The following is a 21,051-nucleotide window of genomic DNA, read 5'->3' on the forward strand; positions in this document are numbered from 1 at the left end:
GAGCATTACTGATCTGTGTGTCATACTGCAGTGTGGTAGATATTTTAGAGCTGAACTGAATTCAGCCATTACATGCTGCATAAATGGTTTATGCAGCTCTCAGCTAAGGCTTAGCTCAGATGTTCTTGTCCGAAGCAGCTGGGTGTCTTTCTAAAGTTCCCAGGTGAGCTTATAAAGCAGCTGCATTACACCCCCAGCCAGAATCTCGAAGATAGAGGAAGATGGCAAGTTGAAAGGCCCTCATGGTCTTGCTCATCTGCCTTGCCAACACCCCCTTTTTTTTGCTGTGTCACACATCTCCTTACTTACGGAGATCTGTCTTTAAAAGGCAGGCAGATGGGCTTCCCAGCAGGTAAGTAAACGACACTTGTGATTTGATAAACGCTTAGATAAAACAAGGGGTCAGACAAGAAAAAGCCACTCAAATGAGCCAGAACAGCTGTTTTCCAGTGTCAACGGAGAATTGAATTGTTTCATCCCTTTGTGGCCTGCACCTCCATTCTTTAATTTGACAATCAGCTCCAGTGTAATTGCATTTAAGATCTGCACCATTACTAATATAGCAGTGTTTTGCACTTGAGTGGTGCTAACAACCCAGAACCTTGTCACTTGCAAGAAGAGAGGGCCATTGAATAGTAGAGTCATTCTCTCCAAATGAAACGCTAACAAATTAATTAGGAATGCTTCAGTTCTCTGGTTCTTTGATGCAGGTAATTAAAGACAGATTAATGATGATGGTAATACACTCATGCTCTTGTGCATCAGCACCTTGGACAGCACTGTTTATGCTTCAGAACCATGGACAGTAGCATTCAGTGATGCTTTGAATTGCAAGGCCAACAAGGATAGTGCAACACATCCAGTAAGAGAGGCAATATTGGGGCTGCCTCTTGCTCACTGACAAGCTCAAATAAACTGCTCCTCCATGCTCCCAGTGCTTATCTCTCATAGGTAGTTTGTCTGTTCCTTCCACAGATCCTTGGCAACATCCCAGTGTCTCTGTCCAATCTTGTTGGAGAGTGATGGAATAGGGTTGCTCGTGCTATCAGAACAGCAGGGTCGATTGCTACATAACTACACTGTACTCTGACCACTGATTCAGTGCCACATTAGATCATCATCATAGAAATGCCTCATTTTTAGATATAATTTTCTTTCTACTTTTACTTTTAGCATAGCACTAAAATGCACTCGGCGGCCTTCTTAAAGGCCTTGTCAAACACTCTCTTTACAATTTTTTTTATTAGCATTCTCCCTTTTTTATTTTCCTCTCCTAAAAAGGGGCCAAGTGGGCAGGTGGCAGGGCTTTTATTGGGAACTGTGCTCCCGTCTCCTCTGGGAAGTGGCAAGGAGCCCAACAAGCGAAACAAGAAAAGTGTTAGAGCTCAGGCAGCGTTCACTGTTGTCATCCAGTGACTGTGGATGTGGATTAGGTTCCCACTCGCCACACCATGCTGTACTGCTGGGTGGGATTTTAAGCCTCCCTCTAGGTGATCATCTCGTTGTGAATCTACAGATATTCTCTTGCCCATTTCCATAAATCTTATGTCAAAGTCTCTGTAATGTCCATTTGTGGCTCTGCACATTTGGTAAATAGAACTGTGGGATAGGGTGAGGAGAATACATGAGGGCAGACTACGACATTTTAACCAAAACAAGAGACCTGTCTGGAGATGTATGCATGTTTATTTGAGTAAACTCTAAAGTAAATAAATACATAAATTGAATAAACGCTAATTCATATTTTGAAAGGTACATAAATAGCATCTATTTAGCCTCCATGACATGCCTACAACACAGTCTGTACATCATGAAAGTTGCTAAAATATTGTTAGTAAATGTAACTATTCCCAAAGTTTTTAAAATGTTAATAGACCACATTTAGGTGATATGGAAAGATACATGTTTTAACATGTTTAACATGTTTAATATGTTTAAAACATACGTTTTAAAATTTAATATCCAGCATCACCATTAGCACACTAGCTACACGGGCTAATGTGTTATGGAAAATTACTGATGTTTGGATTTGTTAGTATCTTCTTTCAGACCAAGATTATGAACATGAAGCATGTATATTATTTTTTTTCCAAGGCTCTCGACCAGCAGCACTGTTACATACAGTCCTGTTATCAGAAATTTGAGCGGCTGTCAATTTTGCAGCTAAATTATCCCATCTCTTATTCATACGCCTTCTCTCGGGAGTGAGGGGAATGAGTGTACAAATAAAATCAGTATGGAGGCCTTATCCTCTACATGCATCCACGGATATTTCGCTGTCTTGTCATCACTTTCTGTGGACCCTAAACCAGGGGGTCTATTGGATAGAGAGATGTTGTCTCAAAAAGGTCTGAGCTAGTTTAATGAAATCTGTTATATTCCACTGTAACAAATTTCCATGGCTGGTCAAAAGGTATTTCAGAATGTGACTGTGCACACATTAAAGACTTCAGCAATCTCCTGATAGATACAAGAGGACAGCTTTATATTATGCACTGTGTATTGTTGCATTCTTCATTAATCATTTTTAGGGCATTTCTTAATTGGTAAGTTTTCATTTTAGAATTTTTTTCTTTCTGTCCCCCCCCCCCTCCCCTTTTTTTTTCTGCAACCCATATTTTGCCTCTTAGGCTGAATATGTCCCAAATACGTCTTGTATCATCTGGCCTGGAAAAATCTGACTGCACTTTGATGATCTCATTTTTGTGTCGATCTGTTTTCAGAGTGAACCTGGCCTTCGTTAGTGCCACTCAGTGTTGTTATATTGTGTTCTCATCCACTAAAGTAGCATTTGCCCTTGAGACCCCACTCTAGCTGTCTTTCTCCTTTTTCTCAACACAGGTGACGGTTAGAAGCCCTGTTTTTCTGTCCCTACATAAGGCGACCTCTCCAGGGAATTAGCAGTCAAAACTTTAGATTTAAAAGGATGGAGTGACACAGAAATTAGGGGAGTGAGTGCTCAATCTTTCAGAAATCCCCTACTGTGGCTATTCGTTCTATAAACGATATTTTGTCAGATGCTAGGATGGCACTGCTTTGTCTGCACAGCAGAAGCCAAGGATGGGCTTGAGGTACTTTATTTTGGATCATAATAGTGCGGCAGCCAAGGGGGATACAAAATGAATATGCATGGAGTTGTGTGTCCATCCCTAACATTTTGCTGATGTTGTCAAAACATGTGGTCAGACACAACATGTTGTAGGCCTGTGCTCCTAGATTTTGCCCACTTGTGTGAGGTCGCTAAATGTCATGTGCACTCTCTGTGAAATTGCAATTAGAAAAATAATGAAGAAGCGCAGCAGCTGCTTTACCATACTTCAGATAGCTGCAGACATGGAACGTACGGGGACAAGGAGTAATGCGGTAAAGAATTAATGACACAATTACATCAGCTATTATCAACACGTTGAAGATATCAGCAGAAAACAGCAGAAACTAGTGGTGAGTTCTGACATGGCTTAGGAATATTACAGAATGCGCCCACCCCCCCAAAAAAAACAAAAAAAACAACCATACATCACAGTGTCATTCTCATCATATACAGTATATAGTAGGAGAATAATGCTTTAAGTATAGAGCAATTTAACATTTTTAGACAAATGTCAGTTAAGATTAAATGCACTTTGCCCCTAAGCTCATTAGTTGTAGATGGAAGTATGTTGTCAAGGAATACAATAGACTGAAAGACCATGCAGTATTTTCATTTAGAGATGGTGTCCACTTGTTTTCTTATCTTGGGGAGACTAAAGGAGAGTGATTAATCTTATTGCTAAGGTTCTGGGGGTTTGGCTGACTATGAAACTGGCCTGAGTCAAGCACAGTGGAATAGAACAGTCTCACACTAACCTGGTTCCATGGAAGGTAGTCAGTCAGTCAGTCAGTCAGTCAATCAATCAATCAATCAATCAATCAATAAATCATCCACTCAATTAGTTAGTCGATCAGCTAAAACCTCCAAATTCCATTCTTTATTCATTTAGTCTTTGTGACCCTTCTTGCATCTGTTATTTCTGTTTGGCAGGTTTAAATGGTCAGACAGAGCCAGGTGTAGCATCACTTCCAAGTGGCTAGGTTGTAGCTGTCCATACTCCAAATGTTAAATGTATGTAATGTGCACCTTTCCACAATGTGAAAATACAGTTTTCTCAAGCAAAACCTTTCAGAATAGAAAATAAGCAAGGTGTAAAAAGAATTTAAAAATGAAACCAGCATTTTGGCGATTAGGGCCTTATGCCACTATGAGAAAGAGATAATTAGAGACAATTATTTTGCACATGGCTTATTTATTAAGAAGTAGTGCTCTGAGGCTTTTTTCAGAATATAGAGCAGTTCATTTTACAGCCAACACATGGAGCACTGGCTTTATAGTGGCTTTATCTGATGCTGTGACTTTTGGCTGTGGTTTCTTAATGCATGTTAGTACTGAACTGGTGCTTGTCATGTCTGTGTCTTCCTGCAAAGAAGCTATGGAAATGACCCTAATGAGCGGGGAGAGGTCAAAGGGCTGTGTAATCACTATGACAATGGTTTATAAACTGCTCAATTGTGCGAGGAAACCTTTCTTTTTCAATAATGTTGCATAATGAATCATGAAAGGAAATATGTGCAACAGTGTGAGTATTTTATTATTCTGTATTGTATGTATGTGTCTATGTGGGATTTACATTTTTTTTTTTTGTCTTAAAGAGTGGCTTTTTGGAGTTCTAGGTGGTAATTGTAACATTTATTCAATTGTAGATAGTGAAAATAGATAGTGAACAGTGTACAGAATTGCAGTGATTTCCATTCTGTGCTTTAGGACATTTTAGGTTTCAGAATTTTATTTCCCACAAAATGCAGTAGTTGCTTTAAAGTTATAAGTAGTGTGCTGAAATCACAGGTTTTGTCCTTTACAGCAAGCCCAGCACTTTATATTAAACTTGATTTCACAGCTATCACTTGCAGATTTCAAACACACTCTGCTGTCTGGTGCCAGGTTACAATAACTTAAATGCTGTATTTATTACTCTGTAAAACCTTTGACAACAGGAGAACCATTTGTGCTCAGACCTTCCTCATGCTCTGATCAACAGATTGGTCCTCTGGGGTACTCACATTGACTTACGCTCATTGAGCAGTTGCCTGTCCCCCACATTTGGTCACGCACTATTGGATTAGATGGTTTTGGAATGCTCCTTTTCAACATCTCAGTTTATGCCACAGGACGGCATTGTTTCCTGTGCAGTTCTTACTGGTAAATTGAGCTGTTCCCTCATCGTTAATCACTCTCCAGTTTCCAGAATACTCCACAGCCTTGCAATCAAATGTGGATGAATAATTATCAGCATTGAATAAAGAAATCAAAGAAAACCATTGGCTTTGATTACTTACGATCGCTTCCACTGGCATTAAACAAAGGAAACAAACAGAAAACCCAAATCGACCAATCTGCAGACCAGTTGAACCAAATTACACCACTGATATCCATTTGATTGTGGCTGTTAAACAATTCACTAAATTACCAAGTCAATTTGTTGTTAAGTCAGTACAGCAGCACAGAAAATGACCGGTGTGATTTTGATATGTTTTCTAGGGAGAAATCACATTAGGCACAAGTATATATACCTTGTGAACATATTTTCCTTAAGTTTTTTTTCTTTCTTTGTGCCTTTTCAAGACATCTTGAGGACTAGCTAGAATAACAAACACTTCCTGACTCAGATTAAGCCCAGGACAGGTCTAGTCTCAAAACAAAAACACTCCTTCCACTGAAATGGAGTCCATAATAAGGCTGGATCTGGAAATCTGTCCCAGGAAAAATTGTCATTAATGTAGTAAAGCTGTTGTCTCACAATTATTTTTTACTCCTAACTGCTGAAATTCCTTTAGAGATTCTGGGCTTTTAGACACAAGTTCATTTCATGTCCAAAGCTGTGTTGGAGCTGTGTGTTTTAGGAACACTTGCTGTTTTGTCTTTTAGGAACACTCGCCCAAAATCTCAGAGCCAAGCAAAGGAATCAATTGGGTTGAAAATAGCTCCTAAAGCACGCGCTTCAGAAATGTTTCAATTATAAGATGTATGATTACAAGACAATATGATTAGTAGTGAACTAGTAGTCTCCCTGCTGTGTCCAAATTGATGACACTGTGAAAGTAGAAATATAGCTTCTTGTTCTAAAATGTAAAACTTTTCTCCATTTTCATTTTTCCTAATTCAAGGTCAAAAACAAGCACTGGGAAACAGAATATACTTTTCATATGTGACAAATCAACATAAGAAAAAGTGCTTTCATAATAACTGCCCATGAAACATAACACACTACAGATTCTACTTACCTCAAGCCTTCTACTGATTGGAGCAGAATTTCAGCAAATAATACCAAGTCTTTCCATTTTAATCACACTAAATAAATCTTAAACAGTAATTTTTTTTTTTATTATTATCTGACATTATTTTCCTCCCCTTGTGGGAGGATTTTTCAAATGACTTGATCATAAGCAGGAATAAAACATAGCTGAGATAAGTAGAGGAACTGAGGTGTGAAACCCCACCAGAAATAACCAATTACAAGGTGATGCCCTGAAGTGGGCTTGCTCCATGCCAACTTCCACATCTCCTACAAAGGGCCATGGATAGCCAGAATGTGCTGGCGAGTCTCCCTGCACGTCCAGGCTAATTTGATGTGTGGCCACACCTCCTCGTTACCCTGTTCCACTTCAGTTTTAACTTTCACTGTATGTCAATGTCACTGCCACCCGATGAACTGACCTGTGCTGACAGAGATGTCATGGCGTAAAGACGCAGCATCTGGTGGCTGTGTGCTCAGAGCTCTGATGAAGTGTAGAGTGTGGACTACTGGAGGAAGGATTCAGGATGGATTTGTGGCATTTTTGAAGTAACTGAGTGACTAAGGCCATAAGGACAACTCACAGCCACTGGAAGGCCCACATAGTTTGTGGAGTAACAATCAGACCGTTTGCAACAACAACAGTAACAAGGCATCCACCATGTTCCATTATATTGTTTGAGAACATGTGACAATATAATCTGGCTCTTCTTAGGCTTTCGGGAACTGAACTGTTGAGAGAGTTTAAGCAGTGCTCTGTTTCAGACAGACTGTCACTCATTGGTTGGTGAATGCTGTATTATGAGTGTTACTGAAGGGCAACTTCATGTTGAGTGCAAAGTATCTGTCAGCAAGCCAGTGTGGAATAGTAATGGTGCCGTAACTTAACTGAAGGCTCTTTGAAAGTATGAGCTGCATATGCTGCATGGTCCTATATGATAAGCATGCAATGTATTCTTAATCTGCTCATAGAAGGAGCTCAGCTATATGTTTCTTTGTTACTCACTCTTTTCTCATGTTGTCTTTTATATATATATGCAGTGAAATACACAAAGTTTCTGCCTGAAATGTCCTGTTTCTCTGGAAACCATGTGTACTTCACTGCAACAAATAGGCAATAGGCCTGGGAGGGTGCACACACACACACACACACACACACACACACACACACAAACACAAACACACAAACACTCACACACACACACACACACACACACACACACACAATATACAGACGTTCTAACAGACCACTAAAATGTGTGTATGTGTGTGTGTATATATATATATACAAATGGGTAATTCATAGACAATGTTCTGAAAAATCCCTGCATGGTGATGACTTCCCCTGTCTACAGGGAATGTCCCATTCGCAGTGTCATCTCTGCCTCATCAAAAGTCAACACCACAGGCATATTGGTCCTAGCATACAAATGAATATAGATGAATGCATCTCCTGAAGTCCAGAGTGAAGGAAACAGAGTGAAGGAAATAATGCACAATTATTAAAAGAATATCTGTACTGAAGACCCATGGCTGACTGCTAAAATAGTGGTATAGTTTAAGTATCATGTAGGCCCTAAATGTATATAGAAATATTTCTTTAAGTGCCTTTCTTCCTTTGTCTCTGAATATATAGCACTCTGCGGGGTTTTGTGAGAAGTAACAAGTGTAGCACTTTGAGAAGTGAGACGTGCAAAGGAACTCACACGCTGTGCTGCATACATTTCATAGTGCATGAGAAAGCATAATATTGCTGCCCTGGGGCAAATAATTTTGTGTATTACATAATTTTTTTTCACTTTAGGTGGCTAAAACTTTTAGACACTGCTGGAAGTTTTAGACCACACACACACACACACATACACACACACACACACACACACACACACACACACACACACACACACACACACACACACACACACACAAGACAAAGGTCCATGGTCTCTCCCCGACCCACAGAGTTGCTCCTCTATACATCATTCCTAGTAACTGAAAATTGAAAAATGGGAAATAAGGAAAAAATGCTTTTTGTCTGTTACTATCCCTAGACCCTTTTTGAACACTTTACATAAACATCATAAATACGCTGCCTTTGACAGTGTAAATTTGGCTTCAGCAGTGACAGATTACAAAGTGTTTTTGGATGAAAGAGCTTCATTATTTCCCACTCGCATAGCATATCAGAAAAGAAGACTTTAATCATCTTTAAAGTCTGCTCTTTAATCCGTACTCGAAGGCTAATCCGTAATTCAGACCAGTGTTAAACCAGGTTTCCTTTTCTCCTTTGAGAAATTATGATAAATCAACTGTTCTGAGATTATGTTTATAGTAGTGTTTTGCTTATGTATAGAAGCATATAAATGTATCCCTTTTAAAACACTCTCAGAGCTGTTTTGACACCATGCAATATTACACAAATACTGGTATGCACTTGAAAGTAATGTGATGCATATACAGGTGTATTTTTAGGATTATTTTCTTTGAAAAGCAAGAAGCCTTACTTCATCTCTGGGCACTGATCTCTGGAGTATTTGGGTTCCATAATGAGAGTTTAAAAAGTGTTTGACTCAGAAGTCCTCCATATGTGGCCCATGACAGCTCAGAGTCCCTGGTGAGGCCTCTGTGAGCAGCAGTTGCACAGCTGGGGGAGACGGAGTGGACGGGACCAGCTGGCTGACACTTGCCGCTGGAACTCAGCGAGCGTGAGCCGAAGCTGGCATCGCATTTGCCTCCTGGCTTCCAGCCAGCACCCGCAAGCTGCCACAAGTGTCTCGCACTCACTCGTTCATGTGACGCCATGGATTTGACGAAGCAAGATGTGCACAGATGTGTGCAGGCACCTATGAGTTTTGTAGGTTTGCTGCACATGCATGTATCTGGTAAGCTGTTCAGGGCTTGCATGTCTGTGCCTTTTAAGGCAGGGCACCAGAGCAGTTCAGATGTGCTTGTGTTTGTCCTGCAAATCTCCTCTCTACTTATCCTGAAAGAGGAGACTCTCTTATGATGCTTCAGGCTGTCTGCACCGTAAATACACCAGTGGCCCATTGAGAGTATCTCCCAGTGCTCTGGTATGGAGCGTATTCGGTTGAGCATTTCAAACGCTTGAGCTGCCCTTGGCATTTGAGATTGAATAAAGTATAGCTTATCCATCTAAAACAGCAGCTCACTATCTCCCAGGAACATGACACGGGGAAGTAAAAAAGAGGCAGCTAGTTAATCTTTCACCTCCTTTGGGAAGGAAGGGCAAGCGTAAACCAATGCACCTACATGATAGCTTTTACTCTCCCCTTCATAGCATGTGTGTGGTGTGTGTGTATGTGTGTGTGTGTGTGTGTGTGTGTGTGTGTGTGTGTGTGTGTGTGTGTGTGTGTGTGTGTGTGTGTTAGCTTTGCAGAATAGATGGTTCACATGGGTAGGAGATTTCCCAGAGGCTTGCTGGGTGACATGCAGTGACCCCCCTCACTGAGTTTCCCTATTATAACCACTGGGCAAAGAGGAAGGTAGATGGAGTTTGGCTGTTTCCTGGAGTTAACACGCTGAGATGCTTGATTCTGCAGCCTAATGGTTTTCGTTTTGGCCTGAGTATGGTGAACACATCTCAGTCAATTTAGTGTTGCTGTAGCCAGTGGAACTTACAGGGAAATGGGCTGTGGGGGGAAACGATGCTTGACTAATTGACAAGTCTGTTTTAAAGTTTCAAAGCTCCATTGCCTTCAGTGCTCTCTACTGAAAGGAGATTACTAATGTTTTATTTCACAAAGAATGAAATGACCAGAGCAGGCCATTGAACAGCTGAGAGAGAGAGAGACAGAGAGAGAGAGAGAGAGAGAGAGAGAGAGAGAGAGAGAGTTTGTGGTAAATTACACTGTTTTTTGCTAAAAATATATTTCTGGAGTCTGAAATTCACAAAAGTTTGAAAAATGAAAAGTTTCACAAAAACAATTTTCGTCACAGATAAAACCTGTCATAAATAAAACTTATAATGAGATTCGAATACTTTTCCCCCATCCATATAAACAGCTATGTTCATGTAACATGGCATGTTCATGTATGTGGCTCAGACAGATACCTAAATATTACTCCTCAAGTATACTCACTACCCAAACCGAGACCCTGAATACCACAATGATCATCCCAGTTCCTTCCATTCTTCAGACATGGTTAATGCCAGCATTGGTGTCTCTCAGTCTGCAATTGATTGATATTCATTTCACTAATGAAAGCAGTGTAGTGTACCAGCATTGATCTAAAATATATTGATCAGACTGGCATTTGGGGGGGGGGGGGGGGCGTGAGTGATGTGCAGTTACATTCATTTTTTTCAGTCCATGTGATTCCGTTTGAGAAAATACAGAGTTTAAGAGCCCTTCAACCCATTAAAGAAATTGTGTCTCATAGCGTGAAAATGTCAGCTTGTATGAGTCATGAACATGCAACAAAGAAAAAGACATTGATTGCAATAGAATGCACGCCGTACAGCTAGTTGCTTAAAAGCATCATTGCTGCAACCTAGCCATGAATCAGATAATGAATCACTATTCTGAACTCAAACAAATTTAGGATAAAATTTTCTTAGTTTGAACAGATTTGATCTGCGCCATTCAAGTTAGATATTTGTGAACTTTGAGAACTTTGAGAATCTCTGCAAATAACTTTTGAAGTCTGCTATGCTAAAATGATTAGTTCTGTGAATGTGATTACGCTGTATTACAGTTTCGAGAAATTCTTGTTAATCCCGTACATTCCAAGACCACACCAGTGGGTTCAGACTTTACTGTGTACCTTGCATCTTAATTTCAGTGCACTTACTGAATAATGTACCAGATCAAGATTATTAACAAAATAAAAGTTTTTTTTTTAATAGTGCATTAGGTTAAAGGTATAATAACATCAAAATTATTTAGGTTTTTGGTGGAGGTCAATCCATCCCCTCTGACTCAGTCTAAATCAACAGAACAAAGTCAACATGGTGCATTCACTGCTGATCAGTATATCTGTTGCTGAACCCTTCAAACAGTACCCGGAACACAAGCAGCACTCCTGGTTGGAAGCTGGATGGGTATGTTCTGCTCCTGGATTTAATTCCCACAAGATTGACCACACTCTGAATCCAACCAGCTCAGCATACTTAGTGCTGTCTGTGAAAATACCCAGAGGCCAAGTCTGGCAGATCCTTGAAGAGATACCTTGATGGAACCATAAAGAAATAAATAAATTAAATGCAAAACAATGCAGAGTTTGGAGACACTGGGTGTTTTCTTCCAGTGTAAATTCATAGCACATTGGCAAAAAATTGTGGGAGACAGTGGAGGTGCATTATAATATATAGTGAAATAATACACTATTTAAAAAAAAAAAAAAAAAAAAACTGGCATCTTTATCAACTGGCATGCATAAATCATTTTGGATCATATTTTTGTAGGGTACCATATTGTTTGTAAATTCACATCTCCACAGCTCTGACAGGACAAAGCAGAGAAAATTCTTGAGAGAAAAGTCACCAAAAGTCACCAAAAAGTCACCAAAAACAACCCGGACAGAAAGGCAAGCAACTGAAATCATTGTGAAGAGGCTTATTTTTACACTTAATGTGCTAACGGAAACCTCTAAAGAACATTTCTTCGCTTTACACCTTTGTGCTCATCAAGAAAATGATACTGGTTTGAAATTGAAACTTCCAAACATCTGCATGCTGAAGATTAGTGAAACCACACCAGACTGGTCATTTTTCTCCTCAACGTATTGCCTACTTGTAATTTAGCCCTGTAATGATACCGTATTCATGCAGGGAGACTATGTGACTGTTTTTACCAGAACATCTAAAGCTGATGTCTGCAACCCGGTGGTGCCCCCCCCCCATGGTTCCATACAATAAAGTCTAACTGTAAAAACCTTGGCGAAAATGTGTTCCTGCTGTCCCGTCTCACCATGATATGTGGCAAGACATGGGTTTTACAGCTCACCTCTGCCTCTGCATTCTAATGAGGATGCTTTGCTAGCTGGGGCTGAGCTTCATGCTGTGGAGTGCAGAGTCACCAGCCTGCTTTCGTGCTGCTTAATTGGATCCTCCCACCTTATCCCTCCAGCTCTCACTGGCCGAGAATGAGCTCGGGGTGTGTTTAAGTGTTAATTTGTCACACTGGGTTATTTGGCTGGGGGGGGTCATCCACACAGGATGATTGGCGTCCGCGTGGTGGGGGCCAAGGGAAGAACTAATGGTGTCGAGAAAGGGTGGAGTCAGAGATACCCCTGAGATACCCCACGCACCCATGCATTTCTGTTCACTTATTAATGGTGTGTATAAGCACCACCAATGCTGACACATCTATCTAAAGACTTCTCTTTGAATCAGATTTCATTTGGTTGATTTGCCATTTGTATGCAACTCGTCACTCAGTCTACACTCCTAAACCTCATTCATCAAAGATGAAAAGGTTCTAATCTATTTCCGCTGCATGGTACCAACTCATTTATAAAATACCCTGTTGTCTCCTCAGGTTTACTATTTATTTCACCCATGAATCATCTATTATTGTTTAGTTGTCCTGTTTCTCTGCATTCACATATTTTTAAATTATTTGTTTAGATTGTCTCTCAAATTAGAAAACTATAGTGCAACAATTTTATTATATTGACTTTAAACTGATAAAGCTTATCTGGCCTATTTGCCTAATTTATCCAATATGATTATTCTGTTCATTACTTTGTGTGGGCCTCTTGCACAGACACAGGTGGGAGGTAACTATTTAAATGTTTTTAAGTCAAATTTGAACAGATAAAAAAAAAAAGGGGGGTTTTTTGGGTTTTTTTCCAAATCTTAGCACTTATTCTTAAGTAAATATGTGAGGAACAAAGTCTACTGTTTACTCAGATACATTTTATTCTGGTTTCCACTCTCAGGGCACTCAGACTTTAAATGCAGTTCATTAACTCACCCAAGTAATTGAATGTATTTAGAAATGTATATTAAAGGCACTTACAAATACATGCAATGTTGAGTGCAGGTCCTTGATACCTCACTATCCCTGAGCAAGATTAGACATTGACATTGACTGATGAGGGCAGAGGGCTGTGCCGCTTCTCCTTCTGAACTAGCTGCATGTTATAAGGAGAGATTCAAGTAGCACAGAGATGGAAGGAAAAACTGTATCCGAACCTTGATAGATACCAAAGACCTCCAGCCCTCTTCATCCTGCCTCCCACTCGTTCTCTTCCTCCAAAGATGAAGCAATGTCACCAGGAGCAGATAGGAACGCTCGTATGTTTTTACCTGTTCTGAAGGGATGTACATGCATGGTGTGGGAGAGTAGAAGATAATGAAGTGTTAGCATGATGCTGTGCTAGCAAACTGTGTGAAGGACTCAGACCATAATACTAAAGAAGAAAGGGAGGACAGGGAGTGCATGTGCAGTGTGTCTGAATGGATGGAACCACACTTTTTCTTCATCCACATCATATCAAAATGTAGATGGGAAAAGTCGCAAAGTGCCCCAAACCATGCACACCAAAATGCAAAAGGAGCATTCATTGTATATTTTTACTACGATCTTTATTTGTTTGTATGTTCATTTTTTCACGTAAAAAGTTATTCATATAATAGTATTTTAAAATATTATTGAACTTGTGCAGCTTATTCAAATCAAATGACTTTGCACTCTGCATTTGTAAAACAGTATATTCAGATGTGCTAAACACACCACTTCTCTGCCTGTAAGTTCACATCTTACATCTTATCTTACATTCTTCCTCTTTCCTTTATTACATTCCTTTTTTTAAAGAAAGTACCAGAGTAAATCAATTAAAATGAATTTTCTAAGCCTGATGTCATACTCATTCTTTAGCTCTCATCCCATGTCTGGTAGTGGCAGAAGAGTATAAGTTAGAATACAAATTGCCATCATTTAGCTGTTTTTGACTGAAATGAGTCTGAGTTTGTTTTGCCTCTCTGACCTGTTATTTCCATTGCTTAGGGGAAGCTCCTGTAAAGCTCTGCTTGGACGACAGCAGCCAGCAATTAAGAGAATTGCTTAGCAAAAAAAGGCTCATTGCCAGGTGTGCCTGTAGACCTCCCAGAGCACTTCAAGTCATACTGAATTGTGAAAGTTTCTGCCATGGCAAATTTTATATGAAGGGAAAGGATCTATTACCAAGTAGTTAGTATGTTAATAATCAAAAACATACTTTCTGAGCTTGGAGCTCAGTTTGAATGAACGAATGATAATACTTATGCAAAAGTGAAAACTCCTGTTACTTTTATTCAGAGGAGTGGAGTTATAACTGGAGCTAGGGTGGAGGATGACACAGACTGGCAGTGTGGAGCCCATTTGAACAGCAACCACACTGCATGTGATTCTGGTCCATCCAAAACACATCAAGGCTATCACATTAATTAGTAAGTGTCATGAAAGACATACATGAATAGACACGACTTCTCATGCATTTTGTCTGTATGGCCCCATCTCTGTATTGTTCTCCTCTTGTGGTTTTCAGTTCCTAATATTTTATTTTTCTGAGATATTAAGCCAGGTTTTAAAAGCATCTTCTCATGGCTGCCTTAACAAAAACAGGTTACGTGAAGCTGGAAATTAATTTGACAATTCAGAGGATGCATTCTCATTTCTGACTTTGATTTTAGTCTGCCAAGCTGAACACCCAGAGCAAGCTGATATTTTATTCATCAGCACATGCCCCTGTCAACTTAATGAAAAAAACCACACACACACAACACATCTTTTAATCAAATGAATTATGGTTTAACTATGATTTGCTATTTTATGCAGGATGGTGGAAATGGTACTAAAATATTCCTAAAATGTTTTGAACTGTACCCTAGTGACCAGCCTTCTTTTATTATCTAATCATTTTCAGACCACATGAGTTCATGCATTTTGGTGACCAAATGGAAATTACAAGTGTCTAAAATGTTCTGTGCAAAGAGACATTAACCAGATACTTCCTGTGCATTTTAATTGCTTTGGCTGTCTTACACTGGTTTTGAGTGTTGCCTGTACTGCTGTTTACATTTAAGCCAACAGAAATGTAGACACATTATAGAGAGAATTAATCTCTCATCAAGACGTTTCCGGTGATTTTTGCCAACAGTGTCACAAGCATGTCTACTTAGCTTACTATGTATGTTTTCCTCCCAAAGATTTTTACTTCAGACAACAGCATCTGAATGATTCCTCATGTTAAAATGAGACAAGCTAAACTGGGAAACCTATTGATGGAGATGAACTCTAACGTTCTATACAACACACTGAAGAATGTGTGATTTTTTTATTATTCTCATCCTGATGTTTAGTGTTTTTAAATCATTTCAGGGATTATAAAGCCAGTCTCCTTTGGTCCTCCATATGATTTTCTAATATATTTAATTGTTTCACCAGAGTGTAACAATTACATTGATAATATTAGATTTTATACCATACAATTATAATTAGCTGCCCAGAGAGAATTAGCAGCATTTAATGATGGGCCTTTGTCTTGTGGATTTGTACTAACATTATTCAGCATGTTTACTGGATCCAGACATTCAGCCTATTAATCCCTGAAGGGGAAGAGATTTTCAATGAATACATGGCCCAGAAATAGTGTGTGTTTACCTGCTTCCTTTTTCTTCTTCAGCTTTCTTCTGCTCCTCTGGTAATGTTGGCAGCACAGGAAGACAGGGACTGAGCTTTAGTGCTCTGTAAACCTTTTCAGTGTGGTCATGATTGTATATCTTAAATAGGAACTGTCAGCTATCTCCAAATGGGTGACAGATATTGTTTAGCCACAGATAATTGTCATGTACCACTGCAGTGGCACTATCATATGTCCAGAAACTGTTTTTAATACACGTTTCTAATCACCTCTGCCCATTATGCAGTACATAATACATGGGAAAAATAACCAATCATGTTTGAGCAGTGTGAGTGCGAGCTGTGGTGTGGTCACAAGTACCAGCATTTCCATCTTCAACGCTGAGCGTGTCGTAAACAGTCCTGCTCCCTGTTGTAATTACAACTGTTGTCAGAGCAGTGCGGGGTGTTATACATAAAACTGTCAAGTTAAGAAATTAAAGTGCAGCAAAGCATTTTCTCTCTCATGACTTTGAAGACATTAATACAAATTATGCTGCAAGATGCTAACTGAAGCAGCGCAATGTATTTAGCAAGGTGGGTCGTTGTTGGGCTAGATGACAACACACGCAAGACTGCGGCTTATAACATAGCATATGCCTGAGATTAAGGGTGACAGAACTGGCCTGTGTCCTACTGAGAGCTGCAAGAGACACAGAACATAGTAGTGCCAAATGGAATGATTTTACAATGTACTTGTGTGTCCAGTACATCTGAATAAAAATAACACACAAGAAAAAAAATAGCTAATAGGCTAAGGGAAAATAGTTTGTGCAAGTATGTAGAGTTAGCTGTAGTAAGTAAAAAAAAAAATGCTGTTTTGCTATTTTCAATTAGTAATGTTAAAAAAAAGAAACTGAAGAGCAATGTAGCATAGACAGAAGACTATTAATAATAAAGAAGGTCTGAATTCAGAAAAAAAGAAACACACAGGGTTGCAGTTTGTTTGCAGAGGCCTACATTCAACAGTTATTTTCCAAAAGAATTAAACAGACCTAAAGTTACATTTCTTTTCTTCTTTTTTCCCCTCAATCCTTGAAACCAAACAATGAGGGGGTTTCATTCTTCCTTAGCCATCTGCAACTCATGAATAATCATTGAAAAATGACCTCTTCAGGGCTTCTAAAATGTCTTGCCCTTTTCTTGGGCAAGTCAGACACCCCAAGGTAACTCTCCATACTGGCAATCCTTTAAGTGTTCCTGCACAGTCTTTGCACTGCCTTGTTTTGCCTTTGGCACATAAGCTAGGTGTCTCTCTTTCTCCTGTATGCTCATCTACACATAATCTTTCTCTCTTTTTCTGTCTTTCTCTCTTTCATTCTCTCTCTCTCTCTCTCCTTTGAAATCATTGATTTCTTGCAGGTTCTATAAAAAATTTACGATATGTGGGCCGGGCTCTTTCTCTGGGAATTTTGAGAGGGAAAATCATTTTGAAGGCGAGTAGTAAAAGGAAAGGAGAGGGAGAGAGAGAGAGAGAGAGAGAGAGAGAGAGAGAGAGAGAGAGAGAGAGAGAGAGAGAGACAGAAGAACGAAGAAAGAAAAGGCAAGATAAGAGCCATGGAAGCCTTTCTTGAGTTGTGCTTGGAATATCAATACCTCATGTTGAAACTACTCCTGAATATAAATAAATAAACACCTACTCTGATAAAGATCGTTATCCGGGGTTCTTGTATCACTGCACTCTCTCCGTAAAGCCTCACATCCAATCAATTCCAAACTGATTCGGACTGTCAGAGGCTTTGAAGACCCCAGCTCTTTTGCCTTCATTCGACATGCTAGTGCTCTGTTCAGCCTACTGCCAACTCCAGCCTCTTTGCACCAAAAGGGTTTTGAATTGATGATACAGTGGCATTGTATCACTCAGTAAAAAATACAATGGTTTAATTAAAGCCTGAAGCCTAAGCTCTGAATCACTGCTGTGCTTTTTACTGGAGAACAAAGTAAACAATAAGGAAAGAGAGGCAGAGGTTTGTTGTTTACCAGAATCTAAACAAGCCAGATATTTTTGTTTGTTTGTTTGCTTGTTTATTATTTATTTGTGTGTGGGGTTTTTTTCCCCATCTCATTTTCACTGTGCTCTGGTGAACAGTATTTGATTTGATGGCCATTCTGCCTCTGACCATTCACTCCTCTCACATGTCTTGTAAAGGTGGGAGGGACCATGTACAACACTGGCCGCCATGTCTCCCTGCGATTGGACAAAGAACACTTAGTGAACATCTCTGGTGGACCAATGACGTATAGTCACCGATTGGAAGAAATCAGGTTACACTTTGGCAGTGAAGATGGCCAGGGCTCTGAACATCTCCTCAATGGGCAAGCCTTCTCTGGTGAGGTAAGCCACAAGAGACCTTATTGTCATCTACAGGCTTGGACTGTGGATTACAACATTCATATGTACTCTATGAACCATATGGATGACTGCGCTCAGATTAATGTTAATCCAAAAACACTTTCTCCAGTGCTTGCATAAATGGTGTTGTATTTATTTCAGAGAAGCTGACCATAAAGAGAGAGCTTTTAGAAGCTGGGCAGAGGAGATTGAATTGACTAATCCTCTCTTATGCATGAAAGTTGTTTAAGGAAAAGTGATTGAGATCTGTTGATCTCTGTCTGCGTTTATGAATTTTTGTTCGATGTTTGGTCACCCATGGATCATGGGCTTTCTCTACTCAAACTCCAGACCCTGGTCTGTTGAGGCAATATAACAGATGTCTCAAAATCAACCCAAACACAGAACCAGCTTAGTACAGAGTTTTCTGATGTAAAGGTATCTTGTTTTCATATCTTCAAAGGCAACTCAGCTGAGGAAATAATTATTTTTACTAACTAGTTAGGTTACCAGTTTTTTTACCTTTTATATGTTTTGCACGTGTGTGTTGGGATTTGTTACAATGACCGCACAATGGTTTGCTACAATGTTTAGTTATTTATTTTTTTGGTACAATGATATACATTAGGGAAGACATGTTCTGAGATGTTGTATGGTTTATCTTGCAGTATGTTGCATCAGGTTTAAAAACACAAATTTGAGATTGTTGATCCAGCACAACAAGATTTACTATTAATCATTTATTGGGGATGCTTTTTATTTTTCTCATTTTCCTAATTTTTCCCACCTTGTGTTTGCAGTACACCGAGTTTTTAACATCAGTCTTTATTTCTGAAATCATCTCAGTTGCCACAGTGCAATGCAACATCATTTATTTTATTTATTTCCAAACCACATTGCTCTTCTACAATGGCACAATAGCTGAGTAAAGCATCTCAATTAAGCTAACAGTGTAATTTTAGAAGGCACAACACTGCAGCCTCCCTCATTTGATGGAGTCGGCAGTCAGCGCAGGCCTGACATTTCTCTTTGGAAGTAATAAGACCAGTGATTAGAATGGCAACACAATAACCGTGGGCCTGACAGGCAAATCTGCCATAATTAATGATTATAATTTTCTTTCCCCTCCCCCCATGGAGGCCAGCCGATATTTAAATAATAATAAAACAAAGTGGAAACAGTCTATCAGGATGCTGCAAGCCATGACCCAGCTGCCGAAGTCTATCTCAGTCTGTTTACTCTTTATTGCTAAGCCATTATCACACTTTGCTTTACAATGGCGCATCCACATTCTTAAAAAAACAAAGTGTCACTGGCCTTCAGTGGTGCTTGTAATACTCTGGCAAGGTGACCTCAATATCAACAGTATCTTTCCAGCCATGGCTGTTTTGCATTGCGAGTCAACCAGGCTTTTAATGCTTATTTAATAACTGCCTGTGCCATATACAGTGTGTCTGGCTGTCCTCTCTCCTTTCTTCTTTTATATTTGTTCGCTAACAGCAGAAGATTAACTGTGAGTCCTGTTTGCTTCTGTTAGAGGGAGTCTGCCTTGCTGCAAATGCAGCCCAACACCTTTGACTTCATTTACTTTTCTTGCTTCCTGAGCCACCAGGCCTTCATACACCAGCTGAAAATGAAACACCACTGATGAAGTGAGCAGAAAAACACTCAAGGTGTTACTCACTTCTTCCAAAGCAAGCTGAGCTCGTTCTCCCAGGCTTTAGTTTCCCTTTCTTAGTCTGGGTGAAAAAAAGAAATACGACTAAACACATTTGGGAAAGGGTAGGTGGAAATGAAGTGTTCTTATAAATATGATCCACTGATAAAAGTAACATTTACAGATCTGCTATAGTCACTTTCTTATTAGTCATTCTGTATTTCATATCACATTGGTGTTCACACAGATGAAATATAGATTTTTTTGAACAGTGGTGTGAGATAACAGATGCATGGGTGGTCATCAGATAGAAAACACTATGATGATTCACCAAGCACAAACATGCAATGACGATGTAATGTACAATATATATTAGATGGCATCGCAGTGTTCTTTTGGGGGTTTCTCTAAGTTTAGAATGCCAATGGTGTCAGTTTCAAAGGATAAAAATTTAAATGAAACTCACACATACAAATTAGAATGTGCTGTTCTTCTAATAATGAATTAACACCAAAAACAAATCACACTGTATATTTAGAACTGTTCTCCTCACTACTGTTTCAGCATTTTTCAGTGTGTATTTTCATCAAGTTCTAATCATCAGTTGCAGCAAATAACACATTACCATCTCAGTTCAGTGCTTTGATACTGAAGCAGATTTTCTCATTTCACATTTTTACATTTACTAAATATGGCCAATAGAGCTGCACACAAGTAGGAAATCTCAGAAGCTTCACTATGATCTTTTTATGAGTTTTTTCAGCCCCTCTTGGTTATTCCTATATGAAGCCTTGTGCCAAATAAACTAGGCCTTTGTCATGAGTTTGTTTAAACACTGGGCTTCTCCCTTGTACAGTTTTGTAATGTTGCATGAACCAGGAACTGTGAATTTTTAGATCCTCCTTTAGGTTGTGCCAAGAAAGGTGGTTGCTATAAAAGGTTTTTACTTCATAGTCATTTTTTTTTAATTGCAGGGGTCTTGAAGCCTGTGCTGGGTGTACTTCCAGTAGTTATTTGTTCTGACAGGCAGACACACAGACTGTGTATACCTTTACAGGGCAGCTTAATTCAAGCCTTAATTCAAGTCCTTTTACCCTAATCAAATTGGAC

At 39.4% G+C, this 21,051-nt stretch overlaps 1 protein-coding gene across 1 annotated transcript in view; it reads left to right on the forward strand.

The window, feature by feature from the left end:
* Nucleotides 1-21,051, forward strand: part of ca10a (carbonic anhydrase 10 (inactive)a) — a 90,275-nt gene that overhangs the window by 61,677 nt on the left and 7,547 nt on the right. The window contains exon 4 of the mRNA XM_027008373.3: nt 18,102-18,287. Within this exon, the coding sequence (XP_026864174.1) occupies nt 18,102-18,287 (186 nt within the window). The remainder of the gene's footprint in view (nt 1-18,101; nt 18,288-21,051) is intronic.

Source organism: Electrophorus electricus, chromosome 15, assembly GCF_041902795.1.
Source record: "Electrophorus electricus isolate QZ-2024a chromosome 15, ASM4190279v1, whole genome shotgun sequence".
NCBI classification, from domain to species: domain Eukaryota; kingdom Metazoa; phylum Chordata; class Actinopteri; order Gymnotiformes; family Gymnotidae; genus Electrophorus; species Electrophorus electricus.